Source organism: Neolamprologus multifasciatus, chromosome 11 (genome assembly GCF_963576455.1).
Source record: "Neolamprologus multifasciatus chromosome 11, fNeoMul1.2, whole genome shotgun sequence".
NCBI classification, from domain to species: Eukaryota; Metazoa; Chordata; class Actinopteri; order Cichliformes; family Cichlidae; genus Neolamprologus; species Neolamprologus multifasciatus.
In genome coordinates this window covers 30,547,492-30,572,095 of record NC_140449.1, presented here as the reverse complement: position 1 = coordinate 30,572,095, position 24,604 = coordinate 30,547,492, and the positions used below count along the sequence as shown (strand labels likewise).

At 38.7% G+C, this 24,604-nt stretch overlaps 1 protein-coding gene across 2 annotated transcripts in view; it reads right to left on the bottom strand.

The window, feature by feature from the left end:
• The window catches only part of agmo (alkylglycerol monooxygenase), a 48,264-nt gene continuing 23,660 nt past the window's right edge, over positions 1-24,604 (bottom strand). Inside the window, exons 8-13 of one of the 2 annotated variants that reach the window (XM_085177727.1) lie at positions 23,574-23,653; positions 23,036-23,170; positions 20,500-20,616; positions 16,334-16,416; positions 15,069-15,174; positions 4-637 (exon numbers count right to left, since the gene is read on the bottom strand). In XM_085177727.1, coding sequence (XP_085033853.1) covers positions 554-637; positions 15,069-15,174; positions 16,334-16,416; positions 20,500-20,616; positions 23,036-23,170; positions 23,574-23,653 — 605 coding nt within the window. In that variant the 3' untranslated portion in view covers positions 4-553. Of the gene's footprint in view, positions 638-15,068; positions 15,175-16,333; positions 16,417-20,499; positions 20,617-23,035; positions 23,171-23,573; positions 23,654-24,604 lie in introns of both variants that reach the window. The other variant, XM_085177729.1, reaches the window with a different exon arrangement.

Below are 24,604 nucleotides of genomic sequence, written 5' to 3'. Positions count from 1 at the left end.
TTAAAGGAGTCTTACATAAGGCAATGCTTTATTTAATTGAGCAAAGAAAAAAAAAACACTATGCAATGTTGTGCAAAAAACTGAAACTCAGATGCAAGATTAACATTCATCAATGAGAACATTTGTTTAAAAAAAGTATATATATAGTTGCATAGTAACTGATGTGAAACAACAGAAAATAAACGTGATTATTTTGAAGTTAAGCGAGTTAGTTACTGCAGCACCACTTGAACACATTTTAAGGCAAAAAATATGACTTCATTAAACAGAACGAGTTGTTTTGGAGAACGAAAACATATGGTGAGCACCTTGCCTTGGGTTGTGACTGTTTTACATGACAACAACCTTTAAGATGAACCTTGAAGTTACTTATAAAATTTTGTAAAAATTAATCAAGCAAAAAATAGTTTTATCTTGAACATAGAGATATCAGTACTACATAAAGTGATGCACAGTGTTTAAAATGATTAAAATCATGATAATATGGAAATTATTTCAGCAATGACAATGCCAAAGGTTTTCCATCCATCACTTTGTGCCATCTTGAGCTGGATCAGTTAGCCTTCTTCTTGATGCCGAGCAGCTGAGAGACGATGCTGTGCAGAGCCCAGTACAGCAGAGAGATGGAGACAAAGGCCTGGACAAGTTTGACAGAGGTGGTTAGGATCAGAGACTCGAGTTGATCCATTTCATTCAAAATGACAACTACCGCAGTTTGTTAATACTTGTGTTAAGATTACCATTACCACCAACATTACTGGGAGATAAAATTAAAAAACCAACAAAAAAACTAAAAACTTGCAACTGCAGCGCTGTGCTATCAAAATCACAGTGAAATCTGTTCAAACTTTGACTAGAAAACAACTCTGTAAAACTTCCTGAGCTCACCGTCTGACTTTCTATTTACATAAATGGACGTAACAAATGATTTAGGGAGATTATGTCATTGATCAATTTTTTTAAAATTGTGAATTATTGATATGGTCGCACTTTCAGGCCACAAGACTGCAAAGCTTATTGCAAAACAACTCCATTGTTGTGATTAATATCATGTAAGACTAAGAAAAGGTTTACATTTGATAACTTTTGCATTCAAATTTGATTAACAATTGTGCCCAACAGAACTCTTGTGCCTCAAAGAACAGCAACATTTTACGTGACTGGGATCAAGCTGTGGTTATCGCTAGTAGATGGATTGAGTTTATGTATACAAGTTATAGGGCATGATGGTCTTGGAATGAAAACTAATTTATTTGTAATGTAGCGGTAATACAATTTTATAGGTGCTTGACAATATACAAAGAGTATGTTGTATGTTATGTAAATGTTTTCTTCATTTGGTTTATGAGCTACAAAAAAAGTCTCCTCCACTTAGAACTATTTGAGCACTGAAAGTACTATAAGCTGTATATTTGCTCACTTTTGTACGTATACATGCTCTTTAATTTACAAAGCTTAAGTGTAGCCTATAAAATGTTGTGCTGTCACAAGAGTTAGAAAAATAGATGACAAAAATAACATTTCTATTACAACATGATGTTAAACTGTGAAAGCAATGCTGCAACTGAAAGAAAACAGACACCTCAGATGCAGCCAGTCTCAGGATGATGCAGAAAGTAGGCTTAGAGGTTAAGAAGCAGGGCTTCTCCCCCGATGCTCTCACAACAGGGTCACAAGGGTCACAGCCATAGGGAACCTTGCTATTCAGAGAGAACGAAGGGGGGCTTTGCCCAAAACAGCCCTTGTCTCCACTCCTTACTGGGTTCTGGCTCATAAACTGCATCCTACATTGCAACTCAAGCCAAAATCAGACCGTTGTCCATCATAGGCAAAAAAAGGCCAATAGGGAAAAAAAAGCCCAATTTCTTCCTGGACACAGCTGTTCTCCTCAGAGACAGAGAGAGGACATACAGCACAAACCTCTCTCTGCTTTTCCACCTCTCGCTACCTGCTCAGAGAACAGCCTCCCTGCTTCCTGCTGAATGAACCACTGGATGAAACAAAAGCAAAGAAGGGACTTGGAGTGTGATGATAGATTCAAACCAAAGTCACATTCATTTTTCAAATGAACACCACTACTTGTGATTAAAAAAAAAAAAGTATATAAGTGTAAATTCTATATTATACAAGTGTCTATGGGAAGCAGTATAAAAGAAAATAGATTTGAAGGGAAGATATCAAACTTTTTTCACACTACATTTAATTGGCAGCTACACCACCAAGGGTTTTCTACAAAACGTGTTTTGACACAAACAGATTAAACCATCTAACAGGATATAAAGTAAATAAAAATACCTATAGCTTTGCCATCTAACATTAAAATGCTGCTGATATATTTATGAGTAGTACTACTGAAATAAAAACATACATACATTCATACAAACAACTTTGTAGAACATTTGTAAAGAAGGGTATTATCATTTTTTTTAAGAACCTAAAACTAACTTTTATAACAATGGTAATATTAGTTTTATTTAGTTCATTAAAATGTAATTAAGAGAAATAATTGGTCACTGACTCAAAAAAAAAAATCTATCTTCATAAAGTCGAGTAACTGATAAAAATATCTGAATGTAAGTCAGAGGAAAACTTCCTTGAAACTGCAGAGACTTATTTTTAATGTGAGCATTTTGATCAGCGTAGTTCACCTCGGATATACAAACACTGATCGGCTGTCTGGTAAGATTAGCAAATCAGGAACACAACACACATTTTGGTAAGTTGTAAGAAAACACTTTCTGATAACAACACTTCAGCTAAAAATAAAAATAAATTTACTGCTACATTTATTTAAGTAAAAGACAAAAACATAACTATCGCTGAGATGTTTTCAGTCAGGTTCAGTGTGTTTTTGATAAGGCTTGAGAATCATGTAGAAACTCAGAATAAAACAAGAAATGCACCCAAATTTTAAATCAGCGATCTGCCTCTGCAAAATATCGGGTAGAGGTATTTCAATAGTTTCAACAACTCCCAGAAGGAAAAACAGATGGACGATTACAAATCAGTAAAGCTGCATTGTGTTTGTCTAAGATGGATTGAGATCGAGAGCAGTATGCAGAATTGGCAGAACCTCGCAAATCACATTTCACTCAAACTAAGGACCGAAACATGACAGAGGTTTCTATCAAAGCCGCATGTTGAGGGCACCAATCTTTCCCTGTTCCCATCTCTCCGTTTGAGCCGCTATGCTACATGTATATGGAGTCTGTAGGAAATCCATGTGGGACAGATTACATAGTGGAAGGAAGCAGGTTTGATCATCTACAAATAAGCACTACGGCCAGACACCACCGACTCCCGAAGTAGACATCTCAGCAGATCGACTCACACTCACTCAGTTTGGGGCAGAAAGCACTTAGTTAAGGGTAGTGATTCAAGGAGCCACTAACATGTGGTTCTGTAGGTTTTTTCTTGTTTCTTTGTTTACCTTTGCTTATTCCATTTCAATACCAGTCTGGTTAGAAAGTAGTCACGCTCCCAGCTCCACTAAGAAATTGATGCACACCACATGTTTTGCTCAAAAGCAGCTCAGTTACTTCAAGATGCCAGTTTATTAGATACCATAAAATAGTCTAGTATTACTCTATCATAGTCCAATATGTTATGTAGTATAGTGGTAATGTTTAAATATCCTTAATAAGGATGCTCAGCTGTAGCTTCTGATTTGTATAAACTGCACTGTGTTACAAAACAGACATTTGTCATGTTATGTTTTTGTTTACCTAAATTATCAATGAGATCAGATAAATAATAAAAATGCATCTCCCTGAAATGTAACTGCATTCATTGAAAAACTGTTTTCTTCACTTGGCTAAGCTATAGCCAACTTGTTTTTGGCAATAGCTTAAAAATTCACAAACTACAAAACTAAAATAGGGATGAAATGAAGCGTGGCAGCCCTTTGTATAAATTTCAAGTCTGCATAAACAGATAGATTAGTTGACATCTAAAGACTTGCAACACCTATTGTGTGTCTCCTTCAAGCTACATTTAATCACGATTAACCAACTTTACTGTAAGTAAACAATTATCTCTACCTGGATAACATTTTAGTGCTTTACTCTCAGTGAAATGTCGCTTCAATGTGACCAGTTCCCACACATGTATTGGCCTTGAGAACCACACTCATCCAACACCATATTGAGCTGGGTCATTTTGGGTGCCGCTGATGGATATTAAGCATGAAGGAGACATTAAACACCCCAGGGTGCGCCTTAGTGTCCTCTAACAATAACAGTAACAACCTTCCAGCCTTCAGTGGGTTAACATGGCGGAGGCTTGCTGTTCTCCAATGCAGCTGCACTCGTGATTGAAATGAAAACAAGGCAGAATGGCTGCTGTCAGACGTGTGATATATGACCTGTAATGGGATGTTTCCAGAGCTCCCTCTCCATATGGCTGCCTACAGTCCACCAGACCTGGACTGAACTGCATCGGAAAATTATTCGGAGCTTTTTTGTTTGAAACTGCCTGTGTGGGTGTAGCGTGCTACATCAGGACATTGCTGAACTGGTGAAAATAAACTATATAAAATTCTTGTTAATAATCCAAACGCCACATTTCTAAAGACTTGAGAGAAATGAAATTACAGTTTGCATTCTGTTTGATTTGTTATAACAATTTGGTTAATTTTAAGTTTATATAGTAACTCTGTGCTGCTTGCCACGTAGCAGCGCTCTAACGCAACTACGCCACATTTGATAGCATTTGTTATTAAACAGAAATGCAGACACAGGTGTCTGATTAGTTCACTGGTGAGGTGTTAATTACTGGAGGTTCATGCAGTGTTAAAAATTATTAACATCAGTTTCATATTGACATGAACACCCACTAAGATCAGAAAAAGCATCTTGAAGAGTCTGAATATTGTTACATGAATTTCTGCATTTCTTTACTTCAAACAAAAACATGGGAGAAATTAAGTTTCGGGGGTTTTGGCAAGAAAGATTTTATAAATTGTGCAAATTTATGTACTGCATTTTATTTTTAAATACATGTATATAAAATATACACACGCACAGTATTATAGATTTTAGCCTGTCTTATATAAACCTTTATCAAGGGGAAATAGTCATTTGATCACATGGTCTGGAATGATGCAAATTAACAGTGACCTTTAACCATTAAAAAATTCTGGTGGGACTATTCTGGGACTAGGAAAAACGTTCAAAGTTGCTCTCACATGGGTTCGATTAGCCCACAGGTTTTGTATACAGTTCATATGTACCTTTACCAAATATATGAGTAATAAAACTAATTAAAATGCCAGACATTGACATCTTTATAACCCCGCCCCCTCCCCCCAGTTTACTCTTTCATATCCTCTTGTTTAAGATCATCCACTTAGTTCCAGTGTTTTTGCATTTTGTCATCTCTGTGTTATCTGATTTTTTTTAAATTATCCATTTCTTTTATCACCAAATCTTTTTTCTATTAATATTTACACACTTTCCATTACAGCTTTAACATAATTCTACAGTTGTAGTGCGTTTACTCTGTACATACTTGTGGTAAATAATAGTTGAAGTTTGAAATTTACACTTGGAAGTAAACTAATCACCATTTTCATCTACAGAAGTATGGACACATGAGCATAGGTAGCTTTTTGTGCACAGTCCCACACAAGTACACCTGCACATATACACAAAACATGTGTACCGAGAGAGAGAGAGAGAGAGAGAGACACACACACACACACAACTTCCTGTCTGTTCATTATGAGCAGATATACAGTCTCTGTGCTGGTTGTTTGAGCAGACTCAGGAAGGATACGCCGAGCAGTTTAACGTCCCACCAGAGAATGAGTGTAGTGCCTACGCTGTAGCGCTGCCATGAGAAATATCGCCGTTACACTCCCACGCACACACAACACAGCCAGACAAAACACATGTGAAACAGTAGTGGCCGCATGGCGAAGTGTAGCAAAACACAAAGTGGCCTGATGATATGCTAGTTTAGAGTGATACAGTTGTTTAGAACTTTTACTTTACACATCTGGAGAGCTGCAGGCATCTACCATGTGTCTCTTCGAAGGTCACATGTAAGGTCAGCCACAACTCATCCAGACCACTATGCCTCATTGAAACCATACGAGAAACCCCAGAGGACACCAGCTTTCATATCTCTTCAACACACTTCAGAGTCCAGCAGCCTGGCACCGCTTCAGCCTCAATAAGAGAAGAAGTCATCACCTCAGTATTAACCGTGGTTCCCTGGGTGGCCAGATTGGCTGGTTAATTGCTAAAGAGCACACTAGCCAGCAGGAAAGCAGAAGGCGAGCTATTTGGCAAAACTCCAGAAAAGGAAATGAAAGCAAAAACAGTGTATGGAGCAGACAGGAGGTTATGCTCTTGCAAAATGAAGCCCCCGTTTGTGTTTTTATGAAGCCGAGAGAAGATGTTTGGGTCCACTGTGGATTAGCTCAATGCATTCCTCTAAGAAGAAGTACACATGAATGAGCCTCCAAGGGCCTCTAAGACGTGTATCTTTACCCTGATTTCTTTAATCCACCCACTGACGTTTATAAAAATTAAAACAGTCTCTGTTGAACATTCCTACTGTGGAGTTTGGTGCCAAGTGCATCTCTACAGGCCTGAGCCAAACCACTGGTACAGCAGCAAAACTTCTCTACAAATATCTACAGCCCAGTTTAAGTTTGTGTAACTATGGCAATCTGAAACAAAAATCAGACCTCTTCAAAAGAACACGTAAATCAGCAGCACAGATAACATTAAGGAATTTGGCAGCAATATGAAAGGAGGAGACAAATCTACCACGAGCCAGTAAGACACGTCCGTGCAAAGATGATAATTTGGTTTTCATAAGCAAAAATGAAGCTTTAGCTTCTGCAGCGGAAGAAGTCCATCATTTTAGGAAAGTATTAGTGAGTTTGGTCACCTTTGCTGTCTCGGAGCTTCAAGACCTTCATCTTTACAGGGAAGGATTTGTCCAACAAAAACTATCTAAGAATGATAAGTGGCTACTGCTGAGACTTTGGCAAAGCAGTAGACAGACTTCAGGTCCTGTATTAGCTCTTTTCTGTACACAGCAACTGCTGAATTTCTTAACGACATGACTTTCTGATGCCGTTTATGTGCTGTACATTTTTTAAGACACGTCACTGTCTTTCTCCTCCATTTGCCCAGTTTCCTCATGTTCTTAAAGGACACACTGCACATCACATAACGGCACGCCAAGTTTCCATCTAAATAGCTCTTTGGGAATCATCACGCTGTTGAAAAAATGCTATTTTATGACTGCCTAACTGTTATCTTTGGCAAATGTGATGTAGCAACAGCCTTAAGATAAAATTTGAGTTAGGTGTTTATGTTTGAATGAAAAATTAAAAAAAAAAATCTCCTGAAAATGATCAGGTACAAGGAGCTGACTGGAGTCAGAGAGCAGCTAGTATCCAAAGAAAAGTTGAAAGACTCACAAAAAATATATTATTGTTATTAATTATTATTATTAATTATCATCATCATCATCATCATCAGTCTGGCTCATTGAAAGGAACAAGATTTTTTGCACAGTACTGTAGATAAGAAAGAGTACGCCATAGGGTTGTGGTTACTATAAACCACATTATCAACAAGCTGCTGCACACAGTCAGCATGCCTGTGCAGTGCAATGTGTCACATTTTGAGTGGCCAAAACCAGGTCCATGTCAATTATATGATTGTAAAAGTGCAGGTGCACGCTTGAATGTTCGGACCCCAGCATGAGAAACATGTGGCGGGTGTTAAAATGTGGATTGGAGATTTTGGTTTAAGTCTGAAAGTTCCACATGAAGTTCCAAGAAGAAAAATGCTGTTGGCAAACAGACCTTTTTGTTTTTTTAAAAACACCTTTTTAATTGTCAGGGTAGAAAATATTGATTGAGCCTTAGTTCATGCAGTTTGTTTTGTGACCGGACAGCAGAGAATGTGCTTATTGTGGCTTCTCTGATAGCAGCCACTCAAACTTTTACAGCCTCAGATTTGAAGACTTTCCAAACTTGAAACCCCCCCCACTGCTCACAAATCCTGGCAGAAGGAGACATTTTCCAGCTCACTTCAGGCAAAAAGCTGTAGCTTGAACTACTAAGGAAAAAAAATACACCACAAAGAATTTTACTACAAAATCAGACGTGTGATTGTTAGCCAGTAATCCAATGAACGTAGCCTTGAAAGAGAGATTAATAAACTGAGTCCTGAGTGATGAAAGCTTGCACTGCGATAAAGATAGCTAAATTAATATGCTAAGCCTTCATTCAGCACTATCGAAACATTTTACAGTATAAAACTTTAATTTATTTTGAACTTTAAACCTTTTATAATTTGTAATGTTTTGAATTTGCGAGCAGACTTCTTTGGAAACCGGCATTCAAGTTCTCTGAAATCAGCTTTCGGTGCCTTTTAGAACAGGGAGAAACCACATGCACACATCAGAAGAGCTTTTGTCAGGTTCAATCAGGTTCACACGCTGGCTCGGAAGCTATATCACAAACTGAATGACCCATGAATTAAAGGACAAATAGGAATACAAATTTAAAAGAAAGCCACTGTAGACCAGAAAACCTGATACCGCAAAAGCCAAACTAAATATTCCTAGAAATCTCCCAAAGGTCCACTTTCTGTTAGATTTCCATAACTTTACCTGGCAAGTGGTTTGACAACATAAACCAAGTGGTTACTCTTTGACGGGCACGATCCCCTGCACATTGAGTGATAATATTTCACACTGTGTATGCTCGACCACCCCGCTGTTTACTCCAACGGAACAGTCCTACCCAGCATTTCTCTTTCAAATCCCTCCATTTTCTCCCTGGGAGGAGATTTCCTTTCCTTTTCCATTCCTGCGAGCTCTCAGATGATGTCATGCTCGCCGAGTTTCCACAGCCCCAAACAAGCCTGTTAACCTCAGCACTGCCTCTTGCCACCACACATTCCTGCTTCAAAAGAAGAGACCGCTAACCCCTCGCACCTGAGTTTCGTCCAGTGGAAACAACACAGCGACCTCTCACCGCCGACTGCCTTATCTGCTCACTCATGGCCGGGATGGTGGGAAAGCCGGGGTGTGAGCTGTAATTTTTAAAGACAAGTATGGTGATTTGTTGAAGATAAAGCCAATGTGTGTTGAGGCGAAGCCTTTGTGTTTGACGTGAACTTAATAATATTGTTGTGACCTCTTCATTTATCTGTGGAGCACCTCAACTTCCCATTTAGTCTGACAGAAAAAGGATCTGAGAGATTGGCAAGTGGGATCAGCAGGAGAACGGAGAGTGAAAATCCTAAAGGGTTTAAAAACATTTTTTACATGTATACGTTTTGGAATCAAAGGCATTACACAGATTTATTTTTCCTTCAAGAGTCAAACCCACATGAGCTAATAAACTACTGAAATTCTTTTATTACAAGGAAACATTTCAGTCACTGTAAAAGAAAAGCAAAGCAGACAATAATAAAAGCATCTCTGGCTTTTTTTTATTATTTTAGTTGGATGCCTTTTTAAAATTTTACATCCATCTGCAGCTATCAAGAATAATGGAGGGGGGAAAAAACAAATTGTAAACAAAGTTGTTGTTTTTTTTATTTTTTACTAAAACTAAAAAACTGGTTTGAGCCTGGCAGGTGAATTTTTATGAGCTCTCCTCTTAAATTGCTGTTAGTGGTCTTTGAGAGAATAGCTGCATAATTACTCTGGGATACAGAGTGTCTACGATCTGCTCTGTGGCCTGTTTTCTTTTGCCTTCAGGCAAAACCAGAGGCCCACACAGCATAAAACCATGTGTTACATCACTGTGCACATGCCCCACCCACCCAGTCACACTGCAAACAGAGAAATATAGGTGATGCAAAGGGTAAAAGAATAAAATAAAATGTTTGAGGTCAAACATAGGCAAAAATATAGCTTTTAGGTGATGACATCCTCAAGTGCACAATGTTGTGGTTAAATCGATTAAATATTTATTTATTTATTATTATATAAATTATTTAGATGATCAAATTACTGATTTAAGGAAAGGAAATGGAAATCCATTTTTAAGCATAAATTACATATTCTCCAAATGCCACAGTTTGCTGCCTTTACGAGGTGTGATGAAAAAAAAAAGAAAAAAAAAGAGTCCGCCCAAACAAAAGCTTAAAAAAGAAAAAGAACATTTTAACGTGACCCGTCTCCTTGTGCACCCCTGCACTGTGGCTATTTTTACTTCACCCTGAGAAAGTCTCATTTTGACCTCTTCAACTCGCACACCCCCATGCACGCCCAAACTTGCCCACTGCATCAAAACAGAGAGTCTTTCGCTCATGTTTCAGTGTGGAGAATGGGAAATGATAGGAAGCAAAATCTGCTTCGTAGTGCTGGTTAGCAAAGGTTGTGTTGGTGTGACCAGAAAACCCAGAAGTGTGCTGTGACCAGTGTACAGTTATTCATAGCCTTCTTAAATAAATGTCACTCATTTCAAACCTAAATGATTAAACTGTGCAGCCGCAGCACAACAGGCTTTGTTTATTTAGATGTTTTAAAATTGTCTATCGTGCATGGAAATCTGATAAGCTATCCAAGCTGACATTAATGTATAAATGAGTTCTTAAACTCAGTATGTTGCGCACAATAAAGTGCTTAAATATTGACTGTAATTTAAACTTCTATTCTTCTATAGTTTGTGCACCAGAAAGACAAAGGTTATATTTATAAGCTGCAATATTTCCTGGTATGTATATGTAATTAAAATTTTATTTAAATGACATAAATTAAAACAAATTAAAGCTAACAGCACACACAAATACAAATAAATATTACATGCACAGAGAGCTAAAGCTTCCATCAGCCCTGGTTACCAGCTTAGTCTCCTCTTAAGCAGTGAGGCCGTCATGTGAGCCGCACAGACGTGGGTTTGGGCGGGCGAGTGGGCGGCTGGGAGCAAGAGGCAGCCCTGGTTTACAGGTCAAGCCTGCAGCTTTACAAGGGAAATCTCCAGAGCCACTATAAATACCACTGTGAGTTTTAAGGGTGCAGTATATCACACCACTGGTTTTGAAGGACCACAAACCGACCTAGTTTTTGTAGTTTTTTTGTCGTACTTCCCCCTCCCCCTCTCTCAAATGTACAGTGAGTCTGAAGACAATTAAATGTGAATTTACCCCTTTTACATTTCGAGTGACTGTTAATTGATTGGCTCGACTTCAAAACGAGCCCTCCCTCTGTAACAAAGAGCCCGCCGTTCGCCTCACGCGTCAGATCCATATATCACTTAAGTACCTTAAAGTCTGGGGGTGGTTCAACCTCATTCCCCTTTGCTGTAGTTCTGAACAAAGGGCACAAACATGTCAGGAACCATTTCAAGTAAATTGTGAGGATTTTCAATGAGCCCCACCTGCAAGCAAGACATTCATTCAGCTCAAACTGATGTACTATGACTTGAAATGAGGCCTAATGATTTGCTTAAGGAAACGGCTGCATAAAACTTACAGCCCTGTCAAAGTGACACAGCCGTGCAGCATGTGCAGCATAAATCACCCCGTTTCGTTGCTCTCGAGGTGATCGGTTATGCGCTTCATTTTAGATGAATTATTATTCATTCGGTTTTATTTCATTTTATGGTGAGAAAAAGAAAAGGTTGGAGAGCCTCGGGTTGTCATTTGAACACCTGAGCGCCACAGATGTGCAGTCAGAGGACATAAAAGCAGCGATTGCAAATCTCACGTGCGAATCTCATCAGCCAGCGCTAGTTAGCAGCAGACGACGTTAATTGGTTCCAGAAGTGTTGCTCTCATTCACACTAGCTGAGACGGCAAGCGGTGAGCGGAGGCAGAAAGCGGGAGGACGAAAAAAAAAAAAAAAAGCTGCAAGGGAGGGCAAGTAATGAGAGGTCAGCCGCCTTACAGTTGAGCTGCCAGAGCCAGAAAGGCACGCCAATTTTATGGTCAATTGGGCGACGCATCTGGACTCATAGATCACAGGGCTGCGAGGCTGGACTTAGCACCCAGCTCACACATTTCACACACACAACACAGACCACACAACACACACAATTACAGGCAAACAGGCTAAACGCACACAAACCGAAGAAACACGATACATGAGGCATATGCGCATTTAATACCGGAGCTTCACATATTTTTCCTCAATGATTTCATAAAGTAAAGATTTCTGAGTGCTGTACTGTGAAAATCATACCACTGTCATCTTAAGACATATAAGACATTTTTTTTCTCTCTTTTATTTCCAGTATTTTCCATAGTTAACAAGCTGGAATTAGGCTCCAAGTATATAATCAGACTGTGATGCTAAATAAAACTAGTTTCAACATGCACAGAGATAGAAAACATACTACCACCAGAGAAAGCAATTAGTAAGTAGCCTTAGAAAAACATGCTTATGCAATGATTCACTGTATACCCAGTCTTTATTCTACACCCTAATAACAGACTAATTAGGTGTTGTTGGTTGGACTTTGTGTTTAGACAGTTTCAATGTTGCATATAATGTATTTTGGACAAAAACTGGTTCTCGTTTTCATGCTGAACTAAACTTTGATGGAGGGAATTACACATGCGGCCAAGCACTATATCAAGTCAAATGAATAAAGGATTTCCACCACATGTAATTATGGTACTTTGAAAAATTATATGAAATAGTTTTTGGAAATTATTCAGAAAGTCACCACATTGAGAATGTGAATATCAAAATGACTGCTGGAAGGTATAAGTTCCCTGGAGTATGGGGTATTTAAAAAAACCTAAATAAAAAGGTCATGCGATATGACTGGAAGCTCCAGAACAGCTACTAACCTGAGGTTAGTTTGTTTTGTCAACTGCTGTTTCCATGATCTTTGAACCTCGGCTGCTGAGCCAAAAGAAACATAGTAGTACAAACAGCTACAATTTCCTGATGAATGAGCGAAATCAGACTGCGGATGAACAACATCATGCCGTGTGATGAAAAGCTCACACACACACGCACACACACACACGCGCACACGAGAAAAGAGAACACAAGGTAAGATTTTAGCCAAATTTAAATTTTTTTCTGTCAACATTGCTGATTTTAAACATCCATTTTACCATCATGTTTTAGTGCTACTTTTTTTTTCTTTTAGCAATAAGGCCATCGCATTTTGCTGATCTGAGCACTCGATTAATAAATCAGAATTCATTCTTTGTTTTAACTGGTAACCGCCAATATCTGCAGCTGAAAAAACAACTTCACTGTGGCTAATTAATGTTATTTCCAAGACTTGGCCAAACTACAAACTTAAAAATGGGTAAACATGGTCTCTGGGACCAGTGCATGTAGACACTCCATCGAAGATCGTTTAACTCGTGAAAGTGACAACACCTTTGTAAGTAATCTAGACGAATACTTCATTTTGAGACAGGGAAATGGCAGCTAGACAGGTGGCTGTTAAGTCAACAGTGCCACCATTATTGTTGCACAACAACTCAAGATAGTGATGATATCGCAAAATCAGTGGATAAAATGAAACTAAATTGTTTAGCGGATCAAATGGGCAATGTGGACCAGTTACAACTTGCATATCAACTAAGAGCAAACATCATTACCAGGATGTATTAACACCATCAAAGGAATGCATAAAGACAGACCATTATTCACTAATAATCAATTATGATAAAAGAAAATGCTAAAGAAAGATGTTGCTAAATCAGCAAATGAACAGCCTTTGAAATATGCAATACGTATTTGTAATCATAAATTTAGCAGAAACTGCAGTGACTCTAAAGATCAGGGTGCACAGTAGCACATTTTAACAAAGCAGCTAGTAATAAAGCAATGTGTTACTTTGGAAAACAGCGAGAAGCAGCAGGAATGAGCAGATAAACTGCTAATTAAATATATAAATCCTCCATAGTTCACCTGTCTTATGAATTGTCAAATAACTGCATCTGTGCAACTGACTCAGTCCAATTAAGCAGGTCTGATGGGGTTGCCACAGCAACAGAAAATATGTGTCATTAGCAGTAGCCAGCCATAAAGAGTGTTGAAGCCGCAGAGGCTGAGTTAGTTCCAGTTTGCTGTTTGTTTGTGGAAACAATACGAAGCCCTCAGCATACAGTTTGTGTTGATGTTAAGACCAGAGGAAGTTATGAGCGCTGCAGTGACCGACTCAGCAGAGCATTAGCGACTAATGCAGAGTCTGCCTCAGCACTCGGCGAGCCTACGCTGTAACTTTAGGTTGGTTGCCACTTTAAAGCTGAGCTGCCATTTCCTGACACCACATAGAGTTGATCATGGAATATCTAAAGAATTTTCACAAACTGACTTGTTGCAATGGTGGCAACTGTCAAAAATACCACACTCAAATTCAGTGAGCTCCGTAAAATAACCTATTCTCTCATAAATGTTTGCAAAGGCAAACTTCATGGCTAGGTGCTATGAAATCCCCTGAATTCAGAGATTAAGAGATGGGGCCCGATACTTTTGCCTATGGTGTCTGTCGTGGCAGTCCTAGACAAGTTATGTCTAATAATCATTTAAAAAAGTGCCAAAAAAGCAAACAAACAGAGTTTTTCCATGAACTGTATGCTTGTTAATATGTGTGTCCTATACTGCAGTATACTGCAGTAAAAAGAGGCACCAGGTTCATCACAAATTCTGTAAAAGATTGACATCACCAACATCATCATTTGGTTTGTTTTCTGAAGCACTGAGTTCGGGATTTGGGGGTATTGGGGTGGATCAGTGGACACTTCACTTGTCCATAGCAAGCAGTGCATTGCAATGTAACAAGGCTACAGATCTTACCCTGCATTATTGTCTAGCTTGCTGCATAAGACAAGACTTGCAACTAGCAACATGGATTAAATAATCCTCAAAACAGAGCTCACAGATGTGTTTAAGTGTAAGGGCTATTCTTTTTAATATGAAATATCAGCCCATCTATTTTTTAAAATGCAGGTTTAAGGTACTTTTGCACTGGCTTCACTTTCCAGATATGAACACCAATTCCATCTATCATATACGGCACACATATTTGCTTATTATTTAAGTAGAATGAAAAGAAAATCTCAAGTCATGCTGCCTATTTTAAACTGCACTCCACACATTACAGTTGCACTTACCTCTGTAGGCACTGCCAGTGAAGGTGCGAGGGGCTTCATGTAGTTGTACCTCAGCAATGTCATCATGACGACACAGCGAAATAGCTCCAAGACAGCCGATGATGGCCTGAATGTAAGGACACATTAAGCAACAACGCATCACTTTGATGGAATAATTATATTTTAATAGCTAATATTAAAATATAATATCAACTTCCTGTGCTGATCAAATAGAGTTGATGAGGAGAGATTTGATATGAGATTTATAATAATTACAATAACAATAATAATGGATTGGATTTATAAAGCGCTTTACAATGCCACTATTCATTCACTCTCGCATTCACACACTGGTGGAGGCAAGCTACGTTTGTAGCCACAGCTGCCCTGGGGCAGACTGACAGAAGCGAGGCTGCCATATCGCGCCATCGGCCCCTCTGGCCAACACCAGTAGGCGGTAGGGTAAAGTGTCTTGCCCAAGGACACAACGACCAGGACAGAGAGGCCGGGGATTGAACCGGCGACCGTCCGGTTACAGATGCGCTTCCCAACCCCTGAGCCACGGTCGCCCCACTTTGAAGTCAGCTCCAGTGTTGTGGTACTTGCGTCGACTGAAGTTAATCTTACATTCACTCACAACAAAGCATGTGTATCTTTATCCTGTTTCTGTTTCTTTTAGTGAATTTCACAGCTAAGTATGCAGAGTTTTATTTGGTAACAATGAAGAGAAATGAAATGATTCAATGCAAGGTTCATAGTTTAGTTCCTGAAAACAAGGGTACATACTACTGACCGCCCCACAGTAATATTAATACTAATGTTCAGACCTTTAAATCTTGGCTGGCAAAGACCTATGGCTCCCAGAGATTCTTTGAGAGTTTTTCTTTGATTCGTTCTTGGACCCCAAAAGAGGTTGGACTGTCTAAAAGCAAGCCATTTTCAGAATCATTGAGTTTAAGATGCAAATACATTATTAGCAATTAGCAGCTCAGAGGAGAATAAAGAACAACTGAAGAAATCTAAACAGATAAGTACAATCAACTTGGCATTTTTACTTCAATGCTAATTTTAACAGTCCACATTTTGTATTCCTTCAAATTCAGTCTTTGGATGATTGCCACTCAAAGCTTGAGAACCTCTACCAAAGCCAGAATAGTTCTCCGTCTTGCTTTTCTCTAACCCCCCCCCCCCCCCCCCCCAAGACATTTTTAACAGTTTAGTCTAATTTTTAAATCCTCTAAAAGTCTCTTTGAAAATGAATCCATAACGAAATGTCTGTACTGTACCTCTGTTCGATGAGGAACCCCAGAGACGTGAGAGTGAGCAGAACGTAGCCAGTCATACCCAGAATAGTTAACTGGGACAGTATCTAGGATTGAGATACATTTGCATACCATGAGAAATGCGGTCAGGAAAAAATACATTAGATTCAAACCCTTAAATCAATATCATGGCCGGTCAAGTTACGATCACGGGAGACCTTACTGGGAGAGCAGTCATAAACCGCAGAGTTGTAATGCCAACCAAAACATGTCTGACCTTCGGAATAAGTGTACTGGCACACACGATATGCTGCCTCTTACTTTACACTGACATGCCTAGTTTACATAGACGCTCTAATCATCCCAGATGGGTCTTGACAGGGGACTTGACCACAGTTGAAGAGACTGTAGTTTGAATCCCCTAAATGGAGCCAAAACAACCAACTTTGGAGGAGAAATCCAATGCAGATTCTCACTGACCTTTCCAAGTTATTTGGAACATACACACAAACAGACTTGCATAAACACAAAGAGTAACGTACGCTCTAATCTGCGTTCTCTAACCTACGGCCTTGGCTAAGGGCAGCCGTTGGAAAGCCATTGTCTCCTGAGGATGCTGTGGGCTGTCAGCTTTGGTTTATATTTCTCTGACACTCAATACAGAGTCTAACAGCCAAATCTCACGGACTGCTCCCATGCTGTAAATACCCAGAGGGCTCGCGCTTGCCAGCACAAAAATCAACCCATCAACAGGATACAATAAAACTGTATTTCTATACGTTTATCCAAGTCATAACCCATAAGCTGCCATAAGCACAATATTACCAGGAGCCTCTTACAGGAACACAGATACAATAATGCTTTCTGTGAATCAGACAAGGAAATAATTTGAGCTCAGTCCATCTGTGAAGGACTGACAGTCTAGGGTGACCTTCATTCGTAGTTTATTAAGGCAGATTAATCACTGCAATGGAGTTCATGGGCTATGGATATCGTTATTTTTGGTAAGAGGTATAATGAGAGGAGAATTGTTTTGATATCAAAGGTTATGTGAACTTATCTGTGTCTGATAACCCAAGAGGCTCAGCAGACCAGACGTATTTAATAACCTAATCTTTTTTTGTTGTTGTTTGTTTGTCTTTCTATCATCCAGGGGGCATGCAGCTGAGACACTACACTAGAGAGAAATTCCTCCATAAATCCCTAAGTGTCATCAACTCACATTTCATTTCCAAGAGTTTTTTATGAAACACTTTGTGCTTCTTTTGTCATGGTAATTTTTCAAGTGATCAACTGACAACTTGTAGCAATATCAGCAGAGGTCGGAAATGACAGTTAACATCTGGTAGCACTGTAAGGACTGATTGTGTTATGTTGTCTCTTGCGATGAGCAAATTAACTAATTACCCAGGCCATTATTGACGAAGACTGATCAAACAGGAAAAAACAAACAAACCAAAAAACAGTGCCAGTAACATGTAATAATGAATCAGGCATCAGGTAGGTAAACACGATTCCTGTTATACTGAACTATTTTAAGGCGAGTGTGTTTCCAGCAAACCATTAAATGGGATAACAAAATAACACACCTGCTAATGTAAAGTAACAGGGACAGCTCTACAAACTACATCATCCAAAGTGACCACACATCTGAATAAAGTAGTCTCAGCATTTTATATTTTGTAGAACTGATTGCAGTCTTACTGTATTAGATTCAAATGGGAAAAAAGCAGGGCTTGCTCTACTGTGTGATTCATTAGCCAATGAGCTTATAGTAGCTCTTGATTTTACAGTCAGATCTGCCCCCATGCTCATGTGTCTACCTTCAAAAATCTGAAATGTACTGTGGTGGTAAAAAAGAAAAAAAACTTTCACTTAAAGGCTCCAAATGGGACTTTATGCCATGAAGCTTCTGGCGTACAGCTTTTGTGCTGATGTTAATGCCTGGCGATTTGGGAGTCTGTAGTTATTAAGTCAGTTATTGAGAGCATTGGTAACTATTACATGCACTCTTCAACTTTACAGTCTGTGTTGCAGCTGTTCTGAAATACTTCATAATACCACCATCTGATCGTGGAATATCTAGCAGAGTAGAAATCTCAAAAATTGACTTGTTGCATTCAGTGTTGGTCAAGTTACTTGAAAAAAGTTCAAGTTCAAGTTACTTGAAAAAAGTTCCAAAAAAGTAATCCCGTTACTTTACTGATTACTTATTTTCAAAAGTAATTAATTACTTAGTTACTTTTTAAAAACATGATTTACAACTTGAATAGGTGATAAAGCGATCGATCTTTCAGCCCAATTCTACTTTTTCTACATAATCCATCATACAAAATGTAATCAAATGGAAAAGTCTCTTTTTAAAACTTGTTTTGTTAGTTTTAATCTTTTAACTTTATGCATGAAGCAAAATTTTAATTATATGCACCACTCTCTGACTGGAAGAAATTAGTTTAACATTTAAACCTATTTTCTGCACATTCCAGCACATAATAAATATATGTGTAAATACATATATATATATATATATATATATATACACACATACACACATACACACATACATATATATATATATATATATATATATATATATATATATATATACATATACATACATATACATACATATACATATACATATATATATATATACATATACATACATATACATATACATATATATATATATATATATATACATATACATATATATATATATATATATATATATATATATATATATATATATATATATATATATATATATATATATATACACATATACATCCTATTATATTAGCAATTAGCAATTATCCTGGATCCTATTATATTAGCAAACTAATTCAGTGAGCTCTTTAGAACATTTCTTGTAAAGACGCAGTGCACGTATTGCTTTATTTCATACACCTGTGGCAATGCTATTGAGAACACCTTAATTCAGAGATGACCAGTGCAGCTCAGTACTTTTGATCAAATAGTGAATATTTTTGTACTTTTGGTAATTTGCAACTTTGCAACAATTTGGTAACTTCAAAAGAGTGAAAGCAAAACCTGTGTTTGTGCATGTGCGTGTTTCACTTTTGGTCTGCTGGGTAGAAATGCCCAAACATACTTTAAATGAGAAAAAGTTTTGATGGTCAATTTCCCTCACTGCCCTGCCTCTAATAATAACTGTTTAAAATCCGTACATGTAAAGCATACACACTGGCCTGATGATGATGTAATTGGAGAGTAGCTTCACTTGTTTGAAATAGCCATGTTTTCATGGCTTTGAATTAACACAAAGCACATAAATTGTCCGGCAGCGTGTCTTCAATTGTCAAGCTAAATAAGCAGCTAGCGAACATGTGGGTATAAATACATAAGAGTGACATGATTTATTGTTGGGCCAAGGAGCTCACTTTGTTATTTTCCCTCCAAGTCTGATTGCTGCATCCTGAAGGCTATTTGGTTTGGGAAATGGTTGACTCGACAATTAAGGCGTTTGTGTTCACTGCTGGACCACCAGCTGGTGTTTCGTTCGCCAAAAGGGAGGGGATCCCTCGATGCTGCAGAGGAGGTGTGTGTGCTTGTGTGTGAGAGATGACCACAACTAACAGAGCCCCACGGAGGTAGCGATCAGGGGGGAAAAAAAGAAAGAAAGAAGACAGGGCATTTTATTTAGAGTTTGAAGAGGTTGGGTGTGACAGCACTTTCTGGCTAACCAAAACTGTGCCTGGGGGGAAAATCCTTCCAAAGATAACTGCTGGGGAGGTTCTTTTCTTTCTTTTTTTTTTCCTGAAGGAGGAGGAAGGGGGTCTTTTGGCTTGTCGGGTGGAAAATAATAGACAAGGTTGCTTTAAAGGGGAATGCTGATCCGTCATTCTGTCATGATGTTAGACACAGCTAGTCTTTTTCTGCTGGCTAAGTAGAGGACTCTGCTCCATTATGGACCCACCACAACAAACTAGATGACTGGATGAATCAGTGTTGGCAAACAAACACGTAAACTGTCATACTTTGAGGGATTACAGTAGCCCAAACATATCAATAGTTAGTCTAGACTAAGCTACCCCAGATTTAATCCTATATATCTGACAAATCCAACTAAAAAAGGGAATTTAAAGAACTCTATGAAGGGAGCTGAAGTGTCACCCTCCAAATAAAGTTTAATAACAATCACTTTGTCTAATGTGACAAATACATACCATCTTGTTTTCAAACAAATCTTGGTAAGTCTTCAGCACCAAAAGGAAATGTATGACTGCATAAATTTGTACAGGCAGTGACCAGCTGGGATTATGAGGCACTTCCTTTCCGGTAACCTGTGAATGGAAAATAAACATGTTTAATTCCCCGAACCCTGATATTTTTAAACAGTTTCTCACAGCCAACATGGCTTAAATACCAATTTTACCCTGATGGTAACAGTTTTAATGTCATGCTGTCATTTGAATTCAAAACTACTACCCCAAATCTTCTGAAAACATCATGTATGCTATTATTTCTGACTCAAAAAACAACTGAAGCCATTAACCAGTGACACATTACCCCACATTCACAGAAGCCTGTGAATAGTTAAAATAGTTCCAATGATGATAGAACGTGCACCAAGACTATTCACAGGCTTATTTGCCCACCAACACAACAACAACACATGTCTGCTTTATGATTGTGGCATTATTACCATAGTCTAAAAATTTAAGATTGATAATCAATAAATTAATTTTCTCAGATGTTATGTTTACACAAACAAAGTTATAGTCACCTATGCCCACGCAACGTACCCCTGTACAACTGCATGCTTGGGCATTTGAGGCATGTTCCTTAACATTTGACACACAGGTACTGACAGCAATGCTATGCTAGTTTTTAATAACATTAGATGTAGGGTGTTAGGTCAATATAGGTTTTATTATTTGCTACACCTTTGGGGTGGCTTATTGGGGTGGCTGTAGCTCAGGTGGCAGAGCAGGTCAGCCACTAATCAGAAGGTTGGTGGTTCGATCCCAGGCTGCCTCCTGGCTGCATGCCAAATATCCTTGGGCAAGATACTAACCCCATGTTTGCCTACTGGTGGTGGTCAGAGGGCCTGGTGGCGCCTGTGTCCGGCAGCCTCGCCTCTGTCAGTGCGCCCCAGGGCAGCTGTGGCTACAATGTAGCTGCCATTGCCAGTGTGTGAATGACTGAATGTAGTGTAAAGCGCTTTGGGGTCCTTAAGGACTAGAAAAGCACTATACATATGCAGGCCATTTACCATACACCTCACGCTAGTTTGCCTTAAAATGATACACATAGCTCCCATTGGACAAAGAAAAAGACGACTTTAAGGGTACTATGACATGCAACAGAACATAAACAACAACAGACTCTTTTCACTGTTCTGTTGAACAAATAATGAGCTAAGCGGTCCAGTCATCTCATATTAGGTCAACAGACTGGATTAAAGGAAACCATCTGCAACCACCAAACTTTCTTCTCTAAATGCATGTCACCATTTTGCAGCATGTTCAGATATGTGCATGAATCATTTCCAGCAAATCCTCTGAGTCATGCATGATAAAATTATTCTCTACCAGTAATGACAGAAACAAAGAAAATGCCATTTGTAGAATGCAATTGCACCCAGTGGCTAACTCTGAGAATATGCCGTGTATAAACACTGCATGCTGGTGGTGAAAAAAACAAAACAAAAGGGTAAGATAAAGATGAGGAAAAGATGCTAAACTTTAATTAAGAAAAACAAACAAACTTGTAAACCCACCCAATGTGCCTTTCTTCAAAAAGACATTTTCTTACTTTAGTGTCCTACTAGTGGAATTTCAGAACTGGTGAAAATTAGCTTGTTGTTTTCCATTTACAAAGTCATCCAGGATTTATTGGGTGCAGCGGTTTCCCTTAAACACTGAGGAATATCTGAGTCCTTCTGTAAGAATTCCCTGAGTCATTTGACCTGTTTTTCCCTTCTGTCCAAGACAATAAGTAATTAAGCCCTGAGGGCTTTATGGGAATGAAAAATAACTGGCCAATCAGCAATGCCTGTTTCTCATTCAGGGGGTTTCCCAGGATTTTGAGGAACCAAACCATCACATGTGGGTTCCCCGTCAAACTCCCATCCCCAACCCTGTAGATATTCCAGTCTGCTGCTCTGCTTATTCTCAGAGTTGAAACACGTTGAACCCTTTTTCCTCTTTCACTCCCCTCTTTTTCCTCTTTCCTTCACCAGCAGATATCAAGAAGTAGCCGCCTACATAAAGCCTTTCAAGATATTTCAGTTAAGTTCCAGCTCTGACCATGTTTAGAATTACCCTGCTGGGTTTAAAGAGCCAATTTAATCGTAAAGTCAAAGGGGACTTTTTTTTTTTTTGCAGTCTGAAGCATGAGGGAACTAAATATGCGACACCATCAGCGTTATTTCAAAGCTAACCACCGGGGCATTCAGCTGGAGCCTGTATTTCTTTCTGCATACACACAAAGTCACGCACACACATGCACATTTACGCTAAACTGCAAGTGGTTTTATTCACGCAGACTGTGTTTAAAGACAGTGAAACTAAACTTATTGTGTCGCCTCTACAAAGGCTCTGCAGCTTTTATTTGATGTGGCAGTTTCTTGTAAAACTGGCAGAATATACGAGTCCTTCAATAAGGAATGCTCTGAGTCATTTAGGCCTGTGTGTTGTGTCTGTCAAAATGATGGGTAATGAAGCATGAGGGCATTTTGTCCTTAGAAATGATGCAAACCTTCGGATTGTCGTTGTGGTCACCCAGCCGACGTTTACCAGGTTTCCAACTTGGACCGTTGAGGAAAGATGACAGTTTGTTGCTGATAGTTTTGTAGGTTTTGGATTTCTTCCACAAATACAAGTAGTAATGCAACTAAAAGAGAAAAAAAATACAACCAAATTAGACATTAATAAATAATCAAACACTACATTTAACTGATGAATGCTAACAAAGGAACAGCAATAATCCTAGAATGAATGTTTCTATTTTCTTTGGGCAGAACATTGCTCATGCAGCGCTCTGCCAACAGTGATGGCAGCAAAAATAATCATAACATCCACCTGGCATTACATTTTATTGGCCTCTTTCACCTCAACTGGGCAGTTTGTTTAGAGTAGAGTCATAATGTTATGGTTACAAAATGGCCACTCGGCCAGTGAGGGAAACATGAGCTCACACCTCATCTACCAAAGGTGTTTACACCCAGATGGAGGTGAGCTGCTTGACCAATCACCAACTTGTGGTAGCCACATCAATGATGAAAGATGAGACTAACCTGCACATAGAGGATTTCAAATCTTTTGATGGGGAAAACCAGGCCGTACACGACTTGGTCGGCTTCTTGAGCAAAGGTACCTGGGGATGGTATGAATAGCGGTGTGCAAAACAAAATGATGTGAATAAATGCTTCAAACTTCTATTCCTGTTATTTATTCTTAAAACTTGAGGTAATACATTAAGGTTTAAAAGTTTAAGATGTTTAAATATCCAACAAAGAAAACGCGTCACCAGAAAGACAAACAGGAAATGAATCACATGTTTCTCTTGTTATTAGCATCTTCTTCATCTTTAAGCTATTTGTTCCTCCACCCAGCTGCTAAATGCTCCACGTTCACCAGCTTTTTATTGATTTTATCTGTTGTTCACTTGACCAAGACAATAAAACTGAAGTGTAAAATGAAAATGAACTAAAAGATGCTAAAACTCTGAGAGGGTTAGTGACAGACAATGGTTAACAAAGCTTAATTCGGCCTCCAGTTTAACAGTGAAAATGCTACTAAGGGAATGTAAAAACGCTCCTTTGAGTCAGTATCCTTTGCATAAACTGACTTTTCTTTGAACATATACCCTAAAAACAATAAGGTACTATAAAAATACCAGGAACATCTATTCAACATCTATAAAACCACCATCAACTACAGAGAAGTGGGTTTCTCATGATTTAAACAGATACCCTGCACAGACATTTGTGACAAACTGTTTTATTTTCATCACTGTAGTCTTTGGTGATACCTTAATTTTTCAAGCCCAAGCATCACAGGTATGTCTGCATGTTCTCAGTTATGTAGGCCACGGTAGTCTTAAGCATTTGAGTTGAAAGGAACAGGAAGTTCATGAAGAGGTTTCACTTCTTATCTGTGATGTTTCTTTGGTTCTAAAAACTGATGGAGTCCCAGGTATTTCATTCCTAGTGGACTGTCAGCCGCAGACGTACGGATACACTTCGTATCCTCAAAGGAGTGCCTCTGAATATTCATATTTTGGACAATGACAACAATTTGAGAGGAGGCCATCTATTTCTACTGT